Below are 18,935 nucleotides of genomic sequence, written 5' to 3'. Positions count from 1 at the left end.
GCCTCTGTTAAAATATCTTACACATTCTAATTATATAAAATTTTTACCATATATATTCTGGTTAATGTTTCTTTATGTATTTTAAAAAAATCATATATACTATAAACAAAGAAAACTTCTCCCAATCTATTACTTTCTAAGCAACATTTTTCCTACACAAAATTCAATATAAATTAAATTGTTTACTATTATTAACAACAAACATCTTAAATGATATGAAATCTCAGATGGCTTGTTAAAAGCAATTCTTCTAGTTTCCCTCTTTTTCAGACAATCTTACTTGAACAAAACTCAAAATCTCATATTGGTATCTTGTCGTTCAGAAATTGTCATCCATTTATTGTAAAGTATTCTTGCCATTGCTTCTCACAGTAACAATTTGTTAAATAGGTTGAGCATTATAATATACCTAGTTTTTAGTGAAGACATTTCAGATCATGATTCCCGCAAAACCGCAAATGCGCTGGCATAATATAGAAAATCAACATTTTCCCAACGTGAAAAACAAGCATCTAAAACGCTGTCATTGAGACCATAGACTTAACCGTTCTTATCGGCAATGCTGTCATGGTGAACTTTATATAAATTAAAAATAGGTAATGCTAAAAGATAAGATTCCATGTTGGAAATCCGGTGCAATCATAAGAGACTTTTAAAATACAGGTAAATGACTGATCCATTCATTTACAGGCCTCATTCATGCAGTACAATGGCCATACAGGAAACATTTCTTATTTCAGGAAGCACTATTTATCTTTGAAGAAATTAGGTAACAGACATGGATCTCTGACATACTGAATTATTGAACTCTTCTGCCCTAATTTATATTAGTCCATACAGATATAATTTGATTCAGATCTAGTTTTCTAATTAGTTTTTAAGATCTGGACCCACTTGTAGATGAATCTATCGGTTGGCTAAGATTTCGCAATCCCCATTTTGATTAAGCTACGATTATATCTCTGATCTAAATCTACGAGCCCTAAATTTTTATCGTTTTTGCAGCGAATCTTTTCCAGCCTGGTTTTAAAACCCCAGCAACCCTAATGAACAATTTTCAATATGCCATGACCTTCCCCACAAGAAAGGATGTCAACTTGTGGAATTTCAGCTCCTTCCCATCTCAACAAGAGAAACCATACCACCAAAATGCTCTGGATTTCTACTTTACGAAATCTTTAGAAAATGGTTTTGGTAACCCTAGTTCAAGCAATCGTAGGAAGAAGGCAGGCAAAACACCCACAAAACAGATAAGTCACAAAATGATAGAAAGGCAGCGAAGGAAGGACATGAGTTTCCTCTACTCAGAGCTGAGTTCTCTACTTCCCGAAGAGAGTACGGGGGTATGATTTTATTTCATTTAAGCGCTGAAATAGTTTTATTTGGTGAGTTTTGTTTTTGTCTGAATTGAATCTGAAATTATATTTTGCAGGGAAAGCGTTCTGTAACAGAACAACTGGCAGAAGCCTTTAATTACATTCATTATCTGCAGCAACAGATCAAAGATCTAACAAAGGAAAGAGAGAAGAACAAGGTTGATGTAGTTTTGTCTAATGGCGTTGAAATATCGAAGGCTGTGCATTTCCAAGACTCAGATGAGGGTTTCCCATCAGTTAAAATAAAATCTTTTGGCTCAGCTGCTTTTCACGTATATATAAACTCGATCCAGAATCAGATTGCCTTGTCTGATGTTCTCCTGTTGCTGGAAGATTGTAGAGTTGAAGTTGTCACTGCTGTTTCGTCTGTGATAAATGACAAAGTCTTCTATACCATACACGCCAAGGTATTTTACCAATAAATAAAAGCATTCGAGTATGTATTCTCAACTTTTTTCAAAAGTCTGAAAGCATTACATTTTAATTCCACAGGTAGCAGACCATAGCAATTCTAATTTGGAGACACTATATCCTAAACTTCATCGTTTGATCGGGTAAGCAATAGGCAGAATGTTAGTGTGTTCAATCAGAATTCTAATATCAAAGGATTTGCTTTCTGTATTGTTAATAGTTATTGCTACTTGACATCGGTAGATATAAAAATGATTGTGGGACGGTTTAGAGATTTTAGTTTAAAAATTTAGTGAGATGAAGACTCTGTATTTCAACATTAAGGCTGATTTAGATACATGAGCTTTTCTTCTCTAATAAAGAAGGCTGTGATGATTTACAGTGTATAGAAATAAAATAAGGACGAGGTTGCATCCGTATAGATAGAAGATAAAAGGATTTAATACATTGGCGAAGATGTTCTTATGGTCTTTCTTTCTCTCTTCCCCACTTTCTACTTCATAATTTTTAATGACATATTTATTAACTTTGTATGCATAAGGATAACAAATAAATGATTGATATGTGAAAATGCAACTTTTGTTCTTCACTGTTATACTACTTGTAAATTATTTCATAATATAGCCTATGATACCATTACAAATCCGGTGCTTTACTATGTACTTTAGGTAACCATTTGTAGAAGATATTAGTTCATATCAGGTGTGTTTTTCTTCCTCAAGAAAAAGGTAATTTGAATAATATACAATGTCTTAAACGAAATAATATACTTTGGTAGACCATATTATGAATTCTTTTGAAAACGTCATATATCACATGCACTGCTTGATATTTTAGTGAAACAAGGTATGGTTAGGGGAACCAAAAGATAGAGTGGTAGGAAGAAGCTAGGTTGGTTGATTATATTAGAGTCATGTTAAGCTATGGTAGAACTTATAGAAAAGAAGTTAACATGTTTACTAATTGATTATTTTCTCTAAAATCTACTAAGTCTAATATCATTATTTCTGTAAAACTCTTCTAGTTTGCCATCTTAATGGAGATTTCAGAATTAGTTTCTCACACACTTTGAGGGTATTATTTTTCGATTCTTTGATTTTTTTCACTCTTCAAATTTTACCAGTGCCCTATTGTTTTGCTAATTTGGAAATGGGTCTCAACTCCTATATAGAGAAATTACACACATGGGACCTAAAAGTGACCAAAATATTTACCAAAAAATAGGAGGACTGAAATAATGTGTTGTTTAGGAAGTTGGTTGTGGGCAAGAAGGTTATTGAATAAATCAATGGGCTATCCATTGATATAATCAAATTTTATAAGGATGGGATGCTCATTGATGTTTTTTCTTATGAAATCTTTGATGCCTAAGGTGGAAAGGAAAGAATTGGTGAGGTTCTCTAAGACTGTTTCTATGGGGTAGATTAATCTAGATGGATGATTTACTATATTCTTCTACTCCTATTTTCACTTCTTGAATCATTTTTAATACTTGGTCAAAGCCTTTACTCTCTTTTCCTTTATTTTTCTTTCTTTTGGGCATCAGATATCATAGGAAAATCCCTTCTAAAAATCATATTTTACATGAGGCTCTGTTAATCTTGATTTATTAACAATTCAAAGCTATAGATCTACTCCTTCATCTATCATTAGTGAGTTAGATAGAGAAAATTCTAAGATTAGTTCTAGTGATGAGGTGGATGATTGAGAAACAAAATTGGAACATAGTATGTTAGCCTTATGAAGGAAAGAAAATAATGAAACCTCATGTCCCTTTCTAAACTATAAAGGAAACTTTAATGCTTTAGAGAAACCCCCTTAACTTGAGACTAAATTAGAAGTCTAAGTGAGAGAATAAATTATGGACTCAATTTGTTGATAAATATAAAGCTTAGTATTGGAATCTTGGAAGCCCTCCTACTTCTTCATCCACATAGTCTCTTCCACCTCCCCTATTTCTAATAACTCTAATACTTTGTACCCTCATACCCTCCTACTTGCAAGAAAGGAAAACTAAGATTTTCCTTATATTTAAAGGTAAAATCTTAGTATTTCAAGCCAAAGTGGGACTAACCTCATATTATATTGAATGGTCAATAGATTGAATTAATAAAGCTTTTAAGTGGACTTCCCTTGAGATTAATCCTTCAAAGTTGAAACAAATAATTAAGGTTATGAAAACTAATAATGTTAAACAAGGAAGTAATGAGAAGGAGATTTGCATTGAGGAGTAAAGAATTATGTTTTTTTATTTCTTGGGGAATATTCCAGAGTCTATTTAAAAAATCAAGAAGGACAATTAGGATAAGTTAATTTATTTTCATGATAACTTGAGAAATAAAGAATTTTTTAAAGGATACTAGGAACACTATCTAAGAGGTTATCAAGTCAATTGATGATACCATGTACATCATAATGCAAAGCTAAAGAATGCCTAATAGTAAATACTAAGTGTACATCTACAAGTGGACAAGGATAACAACAAGGAAGAATCTGACCAAGTGGGTGACAATTGACTAAAAGGGAAGGTTTAGAAATCTACCAAGATATCCAAGAGCTTAAAAAGGTTTCCAAGAATGACAACTCTCATGTCCTTGCTCATGAATGAAAACTATCATGCCCTTGCTAGGGTTTCTCTCATTTTTTATAGTTTTTTTGTCTCTTCTATTGATGACACTACTTTTCTCACCAAAGATTTGTTCATTCATTTTTATACTACTAGTCCATGAGTCCTTTCACTTGTTGTTATGAGTTTTTCTTCTACAACATCTCCTAGTGTTTGGTCTTGGTCATTGTGTGATTCTTTGAAGGCGCTTACTTATTATATTGTCAAACTAGTCCTCTTTGTTTGTGTTGTTTATAGGCATTGTCCTTGGGAGAGATCTTCTCTTGTGGCTGATTCTATGGTGATGGAAGATGACTCAGTGTCTCTATCATGTATGTTGATATGTTCCTTTGTAGTTGCTGCTAGGGGTTCTCCATCTATTCCTAGGGTATTTCTTAGTTTTGGTCTTACTTCATTTTTAGAAGAGTCATAAGTTATTCTAGATATTGTTGATTCATCAATCTTCATAGCTTCTTCAATTCCTTTACAATGATTTAGTTGGGTATTTTACTGATTTTATGAATTCTTTTATTTGTTGTAGGAAATAAGATTGTTAAGTTTTTATTCTTTCATCTAAAATTAAAGAACGATTATATGCCAATAAATATCTCACCATTATAAATACTTCAATTTAAAAATATAATTTTCCAAAGTCAAATTCTTTCATATCATTTAAAATCTATTTAAAATAGAAATTCTAAATTTTAATCAAATCACATGAAATTTATATTAATTTAGCTATTATAATATTCTTACCTATTTTTACTATTATTATTAAATATTAATCTAACAATTCTTAATTGAAAATAAACTTAAGTTTTTAATATTCTAAAATCTATCACATTTGATAAACCCTAACTTATATATTAGGAACCAATTATTTAATTGTATATCTTGTGAACCAATTATTCTAATTTAATAGGCTTTGATAATACTTCTCTACTCCCCGTATAGGCATACATATAATATCAAGTTGCCGCCAATTTCATAAAGAATTATAAAATAAAACAAGAGAAGACTTCAATAAGGACTGATAAACAGAATATAGCCTTGGTTTCATTTCAGTATGGTGTAAAAACTTGGGAACAATTTGTGCTCTAAAAAAGGCTCTAGGAAAAATACATTTAGGATTCACCATGAAATTGAATTTGCTCCTAGATGTTCCTGAAAGTTTCATATATAATATCTGAGTTGTAAACTGATTTGAAATATCTTAAAAGGCTCTAGGAAAAATACATTTAGGATTCACCATGAAATTGAATTTGCTCCTAGATGTTCCTGAAAGTTTCATATATAATATCTGAGTTGTAAACTGATTTGAAATATATAATATCTGAGTTGTAAACTGATTTGAACATTTATCAAAATATATTTGGTGGTCGTAACATTAGATTAGCACAGTCTCTCAAAAGACAGCTCTAATCTAAAGGTAAAAGGATTAAACAAGTCATCTTTAGAGAGTTTATGGTTGTGTAACAATTGTAGATTGAAATATAGTTATAAGTGAAAAGATTTATTTATGTTAGTCTATTGGTTTGTTCTTTTATATAAAATTGTTGCAGGTATGATTATGTTTTAAATCAGATGATTTTTATGTGTTTGAGAACATTTATATAATTTTAAGATCTCAAAAATAAATGCGTTCTCTGATAATTAAGAGTATTATTGCATCGTTTTTGAAAAAATAATTAAAAATATTATTGTACTGTTTTTATGTTCTAATGGAGAACATCATTACGATTTTATTTATTTTTCAAAAATATATAAATAATCTATTATACATTATAATTTATTATAAAAATATCTATTTCTTTATTCTTTTTATTTTTTATTTTCTATGCATTATTTCTACAAATCTATGAGACTTTTTTATTTCATACAAATAATGAATATTTCACTATTCAATTCATCTCTATTTTTCTTTCTTCCATATTAAAAAGTGAAATTTCTAAATGAGTGTTCATTGATGGTTGATACACAGACAATCTTAGAATTTGAATGGCTAATTTACCATAAAAGAATATTCAAACCAGAAAATATAAATACTAAAAAGTGTATGTTCAACTTGCTAAAAGCTGCTGCTGGGAAACAAATAAATACAGCGACCTTGCTAGGTCATAAGCAACCTCTATTATTATTATTTTATATATTACAGCAGCATGATATTATCTTTAATCGTCCAATTATGCCTTTCATGTGTCACAGACTCACGAGGATCCACTTAGTCTTTTTATTAGATAAAGCACGATGAGGCCAGAACCCTTAAACAAAAACAGACACATCAACTCAGGCTTGCTTTTGTCAACTGATAATTTCTTTTTCTCGTTTTTTATATGGAGGATTATGCTTTATTTATTATATTATTAATCATTACATTTTTCGGAACTAATCTTTCTTTTTTTCATTTATATACTTAATTAGAAGTCTGTTAAAGTTTATGACAACTCTACACCTGATATCAGCACCTTTAACTGGATTGAAATCTTTGGGAAGGGTAGGGAGTTGTATAGTGGATTTCAGAAAGCAGAGGGGACAATGATCAAATACAGGAAAATTTTATTTGTTTTTACTGAATTGAAGAGATGAATGCGTGTCACTGTCCTGTAAGTCATTCAGTTGTTTGTCATGCGCATTTCAATATTAGTTAAAATCAAAACTAACCTATGTAGCATTTTGAGTTACCCATCTTTCATGAATCAAGTTTGCCTGAGAGTTTTGATGCTATAGGAATAATCCAAGTAATGTATACTTTGTTTTCCTATCATTTGAAATAGGTTGAATTTCAAACGGGATTTTTGTTTCAGTGCTTATTTTGTTCAGGTGTTAGTGTTTTTGATAAAAGAGGCAGGGAGAGGGTTCTGAATTCGAAGATTATAAATATAAAAGGGCACATTCAGGGCCATTACAGCCTAGCAGCTAGCCGGAAAAACCAGAACCAACATAAGAATCTCTCTTCAAAATATTCAAAAACATCCAAGATCTACCACTACTACCACAAGAGCGGCAATTAAACTGATTGAAGATTGCATCAAACTAAAAACCAAAAGAACAGCTTGCAAAACTCTATCTAATAACATAGCTGTAACAACTTAAAGTCTTAATACTCCACAAGTTCTTACGAACCAAAAATTTAAAGGTATTAAAATAGCATAAGTTCACAAAAACATAAGACATTTTAAACTTAATACTAATAAAAGTCTTTAACACCTCTACAAGAGGTGAACTGAAAACTAAAACAAAAGAAAGGAAGAATTGAAGATTTCCACAAGATATTGTGGGAGAGTGGATTTTTAAGAGATGAGTGACATTACAAAATTTAAAGTATTATGAATTTATTGGAATTTAGAGAAAGGTGGTAAAAGGTTAGAGTGAAGCCCATTTGATTTGAGAAAATGATTGGAGACATGTTTTAAGAATTGTTGGGAATAGTAAGAGTCGGCAAAAGAAGAGTTAGTCAAAGAAAAGTGGAGATCTTCAGTCAGGATAAGAGTTAGAGAGTAGCTAAGCAAAACTTCAGTCAAAGAGAAGACCTTGGTGGTTAAAGTAAACCATCATAGAAGAAGGTTAAAGGTGAAATTGTAAATTAAGATTTGTTGTTATCTAAAACTGTGTTCATTTCTTTTAAAAGGGGTGTGTAGAAACAAAAGATGAGTATGTAGAAGACGATTTAGAGGGGAAACATTCTTGACAGGTTTATGGAAGTCCCAAGACTACAAGTTAAGAAAGTGTGAAAATAGAAAAATTAAAATATTAATTTAAGAAATTTTAAAAAATTAGAATAATCTAGAAATTTTACTTGGATAGGAATAGGGTTAGAATTGTATATGTTGGTCTAAATTTAGAATGGTCTATGAAGTTTCTAGATGTAGCTTATTTGTGTCCTAGTTTGATGAATACAATTATGAAGTAGCACTTGAGCTTATATTTTGTGTTATTAAAATAGGCTAAACTATAGTATCGACTCAAGGAGAAAGATCGCCCAGTCAAAATTCGTCTATTAGAAAAGGTTCCGGCTGTGAAAAGACCGGTTAAGAGAAAAGTTCAAGAGTGGATATAAAAGAAAATTTGGTCATTTTTTCATGTAAATAAGATCATTGAGGATATTTTTATGTGCAAACAGAAGATAGAAGATTGCTAAATGAGGAGGATTGCGGATTGTTAGGTACTCATGTGAATCGCTACAGACAGGAGATAATCAATCTTTACTTAAGAAAGATTATTTAACAGCTACTATAAATCGTTGCTGATTAATTATTTTATGTAACAGCTACTGATTATATCTGATTGGTGACAAGGAGACTTCAAGCCTTTGTTAGGCTGGAAAAGAGATAGAAAATTTTGACAGAAGAATTTGCTGAAAGTCACCGTCCCAACAGAAACTGCCTGCCACAAAGGTTGAAAATGGATGAATAAGATATTGCTGTTGTGATTTGGATTGTGCAAACCGTAAAGAGAGTTTTGCCATTGCATTAGGGCGTTAAAGCTTTCTACATGATGCATTGAAGGAAAAAGAATTAGGGAAATTTATAGAAAGTGAAAGCACACTGTTTATTACCATGTTTTTCAGATTTACAATACGGATCTTATTCTTATGGTGAATAATTAATATGTTTTTCAGATTTACAATACTTAGTTGTGTGTACTAATCTAGACCATCTGTACCTACCATTGCCAAGGAGCTAGCCTCCCCTACCTCAACTACACTTTTTCATTCAGTCTTTGTAACAATCACAAACCACATCACAGTAGTCAATGTCCAACTATCATAATAAATGAAATTATATTCATACATTAAATTTTTAATTATAACATCATATGGGATAATTCTTAAATGTAATCATATTACATTGTATTTCATTATCAACTATAACATCATTTCATATCAAAGCATCATGATATAATGATATCATCACATATAGTATCTCTATACATCAAAGTATACCATCAATATTATAGAACATATCAATGTGTAAAATGAGGCATCAAGTATGTTATCATAATATAGAAAGATCATAAACATTATCAAACATTATATATTGAATCAATCATGATTAGTGTAATAAAAGAATTAGGGTCACGTAGTCAAATGTATACAAAAAAATTCAACTAAAAACATCTGCATCTAATCTTTGTAACAATCACAAACCACATCACAGTAGTCAGTGTCCAACTATCATAATAAATGAAATTATATTCATACATTAAATTTTTAATTATAACATCATATGGGATAATTCTTAAATTTAATTGCATTACATTGTATTTCATTATCAACTATAACATCATTTCATATCAAATCATCATGATACAATGATATCATCACATATAGTATCTCTATACATCAAAGTATACCATCAATATCATAGAACATATCAATGTGTATGAGGCATCAAGTATGTTATCATAATATAGAAAGATCATAAACATCATCAAACATTATATATTGAATCAATCATGATGAGTGTAATAAAAGAATTAGGGTCACATAGTCAAATGTATACAAAAAAATTCAACTAAAAACATATAGCTGGAAGCGGAGGAGAACCAACTGGCCTTCAAGGCTACTCAGGTTATGCAAGAGCTGAAGCGAAAGAGCGAGGAATAACTCTCGCTTGTTCTTTCATTTTTCTTTGTCTTTTGGCTTTTGGTCTGGCTTTAGGCTGTGGTTTTACTTGTCTTTTTTTCCTGGTCTTTTCTCAGAACTCTACTTTTTGGTTAGGCTTTATGCTTATTATCAGCCTCTGAAGTTATACATTTTTGGTTGGGCTTTCACGCTTATTATCAGCCTTATATGTTTTAACTATTGGGTTTCAAGATCTCTGTAAAACCTATTTATCTAATCAAAAACTTCTACATCTAATTAAGATAATGAAAACTATAATACATAGTCATATAGTCCAAGAACATATCAACTAACAAAACATCAACCAAGGATCTAATTCAAAAAACCTATCAACTTAATGACTTGCTTATATAGACTAATAACAAAAAATTCTCCATTCACATTCTTCCAAGAAAGTTGACTGAGTCAAAAAGTGTCCATGACATCCTTCAAAATATAAGAGTCACACAAGGTGGGTCATGACATCCTTCCCCACTAGGAAAAGACATTGTCTTGATGTCACAAGAACATCCACAAGAAAAAGATCACATTGCACAATAATATATATTTACATAATAGTGAAGCACAAAATTCTTGTGAAAAAAAATAGATAAAAGAATTATCTTATGCACATCCTTAGTAATGTTCTTAGTTTAATTATACTGTTAATAGATCAATGGTCCATGTTATGCTTTTCCATATCAAGAGATAATAGTATCATTTAAGGTTAAAAATTCTTAACTCAATTTCTCTTTATATTAGAAGTTGATCATAATTTAAATAAATTATTCATACTCACCATCTATCATGTGATGCCAACTAAAATAAGTTAGCCAGTTAGGCATGCTCACCAATAATCTATAAAGTATAGTAGTTTCACTTTCCTCATTTATGTGACCTAAGCCCTTGAACCCGTCTCATCATCACAATATTCCAAAAGAAATTTAAGTCAAACAAATTTAACATCTTATCATAATAAGCATTCATAGTTTCATCTGTGTAAGTGTCCTTAATCCACATAGAAGCATGAGATTTTATGTATGGCCTTCTCTCCATTACCCATAAAAAATAGAAGACATAAAAAACATGGTTGAGGTGATTTCCTACCCAACCATGAAGTTTTATACTTCCTTGGGATCTTACCTAACACATATAATTATCAACCCTACAAAAGAAATAAGTCTCAATATAACACAAAAGATTGGCAATATTATGTGCAATTGTGAAACATGCTACTTTCAACATATGTCTAAGTAGATCTACTTACGGATGTGGTGGGGAGATAAAATATGGGAAAGAATATCAAAGAAACATGTGTGATATCTTTGGCCAAAGCATTTTAGTACCAAATTTATACTGACACGTAGAGTAAAAAGGAAATCATCACTTCTACCATTCCTAATTTGTTCACATTTGGCACCCATCACCGAAAGGTAAACTTCACAAGTCTCATACACAACAAGAAAATGATTAAAATTTCAATGCAAGAGGAAGAATGGAATGTTCTTCACAATCTACTCCATTATACATTCTATCAATATTCCATGTTGAACATGATAGAGAATATTACTTCACATCGTAGCACTAGATACATGAAAACACACCCTAGCCACCTTAAGATCAAAAGAAAATCTCAAAACCAAGGTTCACAATTTCCAATTCAAGTCCAAAAAGTAGAGAACAAAATCAATAAAAATAAAACTGAACCAAGAGTCACACTAGATAAATCACAAAACAATTTGGTAGCTAGGTATAAGGAACATATAAATTTTTCAAGGTCGCCCTTCATCACTTCAAAGTTCATTTAAAACTAAAAAATAACATAATCAAATGAAAACCACTTCACCTAATATAAAATGACTCTCACTAGTTGACAAGAGGGAGTAGATTGGTCATGATATGTGTCTAGGGCATGCTAAGAACATGACCAAACCTCAAGAACATGCATCACATGTACAATACATCTTGATAATCACATCTTTTATTTTTGAGATCTTTCACATTTCTAAAATAAAAATGCAACATGCAATACTTTTACAAACAAAATCCATTCTCATCCTACATATCATGCTAGGTTACTCCAAGAATATCATGAATCTAGTATCAAATTTATTAGACCACATATGCAACATGTTTCTTTTACACAATATAAGACATATTTTTATAGTTTCAACAAGCAAAGTCTAGATTTTTGTAGGCACTCATAACCTAGTGCAAAATTCAATCAATTTAACTACCACGATAGAGAATAGAAAGTCAATCCTTCTTGCATCACATATACAAAGAGACAAGTACTTAATTATAATACAATAATATGAATATTAAACAATCACATAATTTTAGTCAAAATAAAATCATAAAGATTTGAGGTACTCAGTTTACCAATCATTTCCAAAATATTTCTCCCCATAAAAGAAAGGAAGGTTAACCATGAAGCATAACATACATAAGGAGCATCCTATCCTTTCATGTAAAAAGTAATCATAACTAGGAGATTCAACAATCAGTCCAATAATAAATGCATACCTTCATGGACTAATCTTTTTTGACTTATTGTTGTTTGACCTAGGGTCCCAAATGAGCATAGTGAACTTAAGGCCCTAGTGTGGAACTAAGAGCTCTGATACCACTTGTACAGACTACCTACTAATACACTTTCCATGTAATCCATAGTATACAAAATGTTTTAAAAAATCAAGTCAATGCAAAGTCAATAGTCAACTACACATAGTTAAATTATTAAGTAAATAAATTATTTCTAGAAATTATATAAATTTACTCAAGATTTTGACCTACATGTTGAAAGAAAAGATATAGTAATAATTACATTTCATAATCCATGGATTAACCAAACAATCAAACATGTATCATCACTTATCTATGTCATTAATAAAATACAATGAAGAAATTGACCTACATGTTGAACTTCATTCCATCAAAAGAATCATTGAAAATGTTGACATGCACATTGAACATGGGATTATAAGTACATCATACAAGTACCATATGATGAAAGGAGAAAAATATATAAGAATATAAATAATGTCATTGGATAGGTGTACTATATTAAAGCATGCATACATGTCTCCTCATCCATTGGACATCGTCCATCTACTTCCCCTTAATATGGTACTAGGGAACCATCACTTGATGAACCGATTTATATTGTGTCAATCATTTTTTATGACACATACAATTAAATGCATAAATTACTTTAAATGGATGTACACATATGTGCTGTCCAAAATGGGGAATATCTTATTTATAATTGTAGAAAGTTATGTTCTAATTTCTAGGGTGAGTATCCATGACTTTACAAATTTTTAGAAAATTTTATTACTTACACAATTTACTTAAAAAATCTACACATGTTCAATTTTGGGAATTTATTACAACAAATGATTAGCATTTTACATCATAGGTAGATATTATATTTTGACCACTAATGACTAATGCATGAAAAAATAGAAGCTAATGTTGGGATCTTATTATCCAATTTTGTACTTGGGGGATGTACAAATCTAATACCCCTACTCATCATGGAACACAAGATGATATCTCTTTGAGGTGAAATGTCAAACTTTTCGTTTACCTTACAATCAATATATCATCTCAACTATTGTTTGATATTTTCTTATATTGGTTCAAACATCCATCCCTAATAAGATTTGATGGGAGTTCATACCTACTTATGAAAGATAAATACATGTACGGTGATTTTTTAGAAGGAACACCATAAAAAAATAGAATAAAAATGTAGCACCAAGAATGACTTTAGGCACACTCCATTTTGGACTATTTAGAAAAGCATAATGATTTACTGGTTGGGTGATCACTATGGCCAGTACAAATGTATCAATTCAATTTAATAATTTCATAAAACTGCATAATATTTTGAGATAATTAGCCATAATGAGCATTATGTTCAACAAGATATGTTTACACATGTATCTAAACCTTTGGAGGTTGCATTAGCTAATGCTACGTTGAGCCTTGGAATAGGTTTAAAATGCCAAAGATCACTAATAATTAGTGAAATATATAGGAAATATAATAACCTGAGCCCATTAAGAATTTGAAAATGATTATATGTTCGGTATAATATATTGTGTGCAAGAAACCCTTATTATTTTGAATGTGCAATACTTATTATAATAGCATAAATAATTGCTTGTGTGTTCTACATAGAAAGGAAAAAAAATTGAATATCGCTTCAAGATAGGAACTTTGCAAACCTATTATTAGCTACAAGGATCAGGTTTCTATTAATCACATGAAAGTAAGTCTCGTGAAAACTTTAGTTTAATAAATTTAATTTAATTTATAAGAAGCATATAAGTCCCTTCTATTTATCTATATCTATATCTATAGATAGATAGATAGATAGATAGATAGATAGATAGATAGATAGATAGATAGACAGATGGATGGATGGATAATTATATGGATAGATAGATAGATAGATAGATATATAGTGATCATGCACCAATAGATCATTTCTCAGGGTTCGGATATGCACCAACATAGCTATGAAGAAATAAAAATGAGTGAAGATAAGGTAGTGATCTATGTTTTGGGATCGACCCTCCTATTTATGTCACAACCATTCTATTTTATTTCCTTTCCATGAAACCCAAGTGACACAATTTCTTTTCTCCCATTATAGGTGCTTTCTGAATGGAAGTGTCACTTCTATAGATTCAAGTGTCCACCCCCAATCCAATGTTAATTCTCTTTTTTTTATTTTTTTCACATGTCATTCCCCAACCCCCAAGGACCATTCACCAATTGGTTAATAGATAGCTTCCCTCATTATGCCTTCTACAATTTAGTTTTCTTTCATTTATACCCCACTAATTATGTGAAAGTGTTTCTTGAATGTGGCTCATATCCCTTGTTATCATTAATGGATAAGGTGAAGTTAATTTATTGTTTGTATTCAATATCATTTCTTCATTCAAGATTTGGTGAAGTTAATTTATTTTTTGTATTCAATATCATTTCTTCATTCAAGATTTGAGTATTTTTTTATTTATGTTGATTATGAGATTACTTATTTAATAATTCTATACCTTTCAGTCATCCACAATCTCAAGGAAGAAAATTTATAAACAAAAGATTAACATCTTCACTCACCATAAAAATGTTAAATTTAAAGAAAGATATTTTAAATCTCTCTATTGTTATGATATTCACAATATGATCAAGAATAATTCTATAATTTTTTTCATCATAACACCTATTTGATCAACCACATTACTCATACATTTCAATTTATTTTTCTAGCTGAGGACATAAAATGATTTATTGGATGACACATGGAATTTATAAGGATCAAGGTTAGAAATAAAACTCGTGAAATCTATCGTGGAAACTTAGTGGTGTGTTCTAATTCTAGACCATGTGTACCCACCACTACTAAGGAGCTAGCCTCCTCTACCTTAACCACACTCTTGCCTTAAATCCTACAATCACTCAAACGCTCACAAACCACATGATAATAGTCAATATCCAACTATCATAATCAATGAAACTATATTCTTTTTTTAAATTTATAATTATAATATCAAATCATATAATTCTTAAATGTAATCACAATAGATTTTATTTATTTATCAACTATAACATCATTTAATATCAAACCATCATGATATCATGACATCGTCACATATAGCATCTCTATGCATCAAAGTACACCATCAACATCATTTACAATATCAAAATGTAAAATGAGGCATCAAGTATATCACCATAATATAGAAAGATCAAAAACATCATCAAACTTATGTGTCAAATCAAGCATTGATGAGTGTAATAAAAGAAATAGGGTCATATAATCGAATGTATCCAAAAAACATCAACTAAAAATATCTACATATAATTAAGATAATAAAATCCAAAATAGGTAGTCATATAGTTCAACTACATATCAACTAAAACCACATAAAATATGGTTCCAAGTCAAACAGCCTATCAACTTAATCTCTAACTCATATAGACTAATGCCATTTATAAATCTTCAGTTAAGATATGCCAACCAAGTTGATTGAGTCAAAAAGTGTTGACAACATCCCTCAAAATAGGAGTCACACAAGGTGGGCCATGACATCCTTCCCCACTAGAAAGAGACATTGTCCTAATTTCAAAAGATCATCCACAAGAAAATGATCATATCACACAAAAATATATATTTACATAGCAATGAAGCACAAAATTCTAATGAAAAAAATAGACAAAAGATTTAACTTATACACATCCTTTGCAATGTTCTTAGTTCATTTATAATGTCAATAGCTCAATGAGACCATGTTCCACATTTCCATATCAAGAGATAGCATTATCATTTAAGGTTACAAATTCTTAATTCAACTTCTCTTTATATTATAAGTTGTTCATAAGTAGCTTAAGAAAATTAGTCATGCATACCATCTATTAGGTGGTGCTGACTAAAATAAGTAATTCATCTAGACATGCTTGCTAATTACTCATAAAAATTAGTAGATTCACTTTTATTATGTATGTGACCTAAGCCCTTGAACCCATCTTGTCACCACAATATTCTAAAAGAAATGTAAGTCAAATAATTGTTACATATTATCATAGTAATAATTCACAATTTAATCTATGTAAGTGTTCATAATCCACATAGAAGCATAAGATGTGATGTATTGCCTTCTTGCCATTATTCATAAAAAACACAATACATGATAAATGGTTGAGGTTCTTTCCTACCTAACTATAAAGCATTACACTTCCTTGGGAGTCTACTTAGTATGTAGAATTTTGAACCTTACAATGCCTATAAGTCTCAATACAATACAAAAGGAAGAAGGTATCTAGTATAGCCATGCAACATACTACTTTTCACATATGTATAAGTAGATCTAATAATGGATGTGGTAGGGAGATGGAACATGGGAAAGCATATCGAAGAAACATATGCACATAGCTTTGGCTTTGGCCAAAGCAATTTAGTACTAAACTTATACTAGCAAGTAGAGTGAAAAGGAAAGAGTCACTTATGGTATCCCCTATTTGTCCATATTTGACACCCATCACCAAAAGTTAAGCTTCCCAAATATCATACGCAAAAAGAAAATGATGAAAACTTTAATGAAAGAGGAAGAATGGAATGTTCTTCACAATCTACTCCCTTAAACATCTTATCAATTTTCCACATTGAACATGATAGAGAATGTCATTTCACATCACAGGACTTGAAACATCAAAACACAACCTAGACATCTCAAGATAAAAAGAGAATCTCAAAACCAAGGTTTTTAATTTCCAATTAAGTCAAAAAATGGAAAATAAAATCAATCAAAATAAAAGTGATCAAGAGTCACACTAGATAGATCACAAAATATTTTGGCAGCTAGGTGGTCACAAGGAGCATATAAATTTTCCAAGCTAGCCCTTCATCACTTTAAAGTTCATCAAAAAATCAAAAATAATATAATGAGATAAAAATGAATTGACATAAAACATAGTGACTCTCACTAGTCACCAAGAGGGAGTAGGTTTTTCATGATACATTGGACTTAAGGCATGCTAAGAACATTACCAAAATTAAAGAACATCTATGATATGAAGTATATCTTGATAATAACATATTTTCGTTTTGTAACCTCGTGTATTTCTAAAAACAAAATGAAACATGCAATACTTTTGCAAACAAAATCCATGATCTTCCTAAATATCATGCTAGGTTACTCCAAGAATATCATGAATCTGGTATCAAATTTCTTGTAGCACATATGTAATATGTGTCACTTACACAATATAAGGTATATCTTCATTATTTCCACAAAAGTATAGAATTTTGTAGGCCCTCATAAGCTAGTGCAAAATCCAACCATTAATTTAAGTACATCAATAGATAAAAGAAATTCAAGGTCAACCAAGAAGTGTGACGTACATAAGGAGCATCCTATCCTTTCATTTCAATAGTAATCATAATTGATGTTTAGAGTTAAAATGAAATCAATCACCTTAACACATTTAGGAGGAGGAAGACCAAGATCCACCTCTTTGATTAGGTTAGATTGATACACAAGGAAGTACCAATGCAAACCCTAATGCAAAAGGAATGAATAACTTGGATTTATTTCCCTCTCACCTCCATCTTAATATGGTTAAAGCAAGAAGATATGAAACATAGAGCTAAGATATAAAACTATGACAAAATGATGAAGTATATAAAAATGAAAGAGAGGAAGATGAAATACCTTGTGAGATACAAAATTGAAAATGAGTTGTGGAAAAATCTTCAAAAGGGTCGATGCTAGCAGTCCTAGATTGAAAACTACATTATAGAGATTTGGTGATTTGTCAAGGGTGGACTAGATTTTTGCGAGGAAATGGAGCATTAGGATTGCAATATGCCCCTAATGAAGGGTGTGTGACATTGAGTTTGATTTCATAATTATGAGAAATGATGAAAAGGGTATCAAGATGTGCAACCTATTCATTAATTCCCATATCTAAAACCTAAAAAATAAAGGAGTTTTTTGTTCATTGCTAAGGGGTTTTCCTCAATCAAAGCCTTGTTTAGGGATTAACCTTGAATTGAAATAGGAACAGAATACTAGAAAGTACTAATGATAGATCTCACATAAAAGTATTGTAAATCAATTAATATGATCTTGATTTTGGAATGTAATCAAGTATATAGATGTAATAGCTTTGACTCAATTTCAAAAACCCTAGAAAGGAAATAAAAGTGACATTAAAACCCTCATCAATGAATGTTCTTGAAATCTTCCTTTGGAATGCATGTAGATGAATGTTGATCTTGAAGAAACAAATGCAGAAGATGCAATAAAGAATCCCCAATGTATAAAGGAAGATCTTGAATGTTGAAATGCTATGGAAGATCTTTCATAAATTCCTTCAATAGCTTGAATGCATGAATCCTTGATATTCAATGAAGAGATTTCTT

The 18,935-nt window shown here is 30.6% G+C and overlaps 1 protein-coding gene across 3 annotated transcripts; it reads left to right on the top strand.

Moving 5' to 3' along the window:
• Positions 1–529: 529 nt before the first annotated feature.
• Positions 530–9,020, top strand: LOC149531245 (transcription factor bHLH118-like). Of its 3 annotated transcripts, none has more exons than XM_089809409.1 (5): positions 530–663; positions 1,006–1,343; positions 1,433–1,783; positions 1,869–1,930; positions 2,170–2,327. In XM_089809409.1, the coding sequence occupies exons 2-5, from the start codon at positions 1,047–1,049 to the stop codon at positions 2,174–2,176; spliced, it is 717 nt and encodes a 238-aa protein (XP_089665535.1). In that variant the 5' UTR covers positions 530–663; positions 1,006–1,046; the 3' UTR covers positions 2,177–2,327. The 3 variants fall into 3 exon arrangements, with proteins under 3 accessions (XP_089665535.1, XP_089665533.1, XP_089665532.1); XM_089809407.1 differs by lacking the exon at positions 2,170–2,327 and adding an exon at positions 8,660–9,020 and having other exon boundaries at positions 634–769; XM_089809406.1 differs by having other exon boundaries at positions 634–769.
• The last annotated feature ends 9,915 nt before the right edge of the window (positions 9,021–18,935 follow it).

This window comes from Cupressus sempervirens, chromosome 11 (genome assembly GCF_028749045.1).
Source record: "Cupressus sempervirens isolate cs-2001-9-10 chromosome 11, ASM2874904v1, whole genome shotgun sequence".
Lineage (NCBI taxonomy): Eukaryota > Viridiplantae > Streptophyta > Pinopsida > Cupressales > Cupressaceae > Cupressus > Cupressus sempervirens.
The sequence above is the reverse complement of the archived record's forward strand: the minus strand, read 5'-3'. Positions and strand labels throughout refer to the sequence as shown.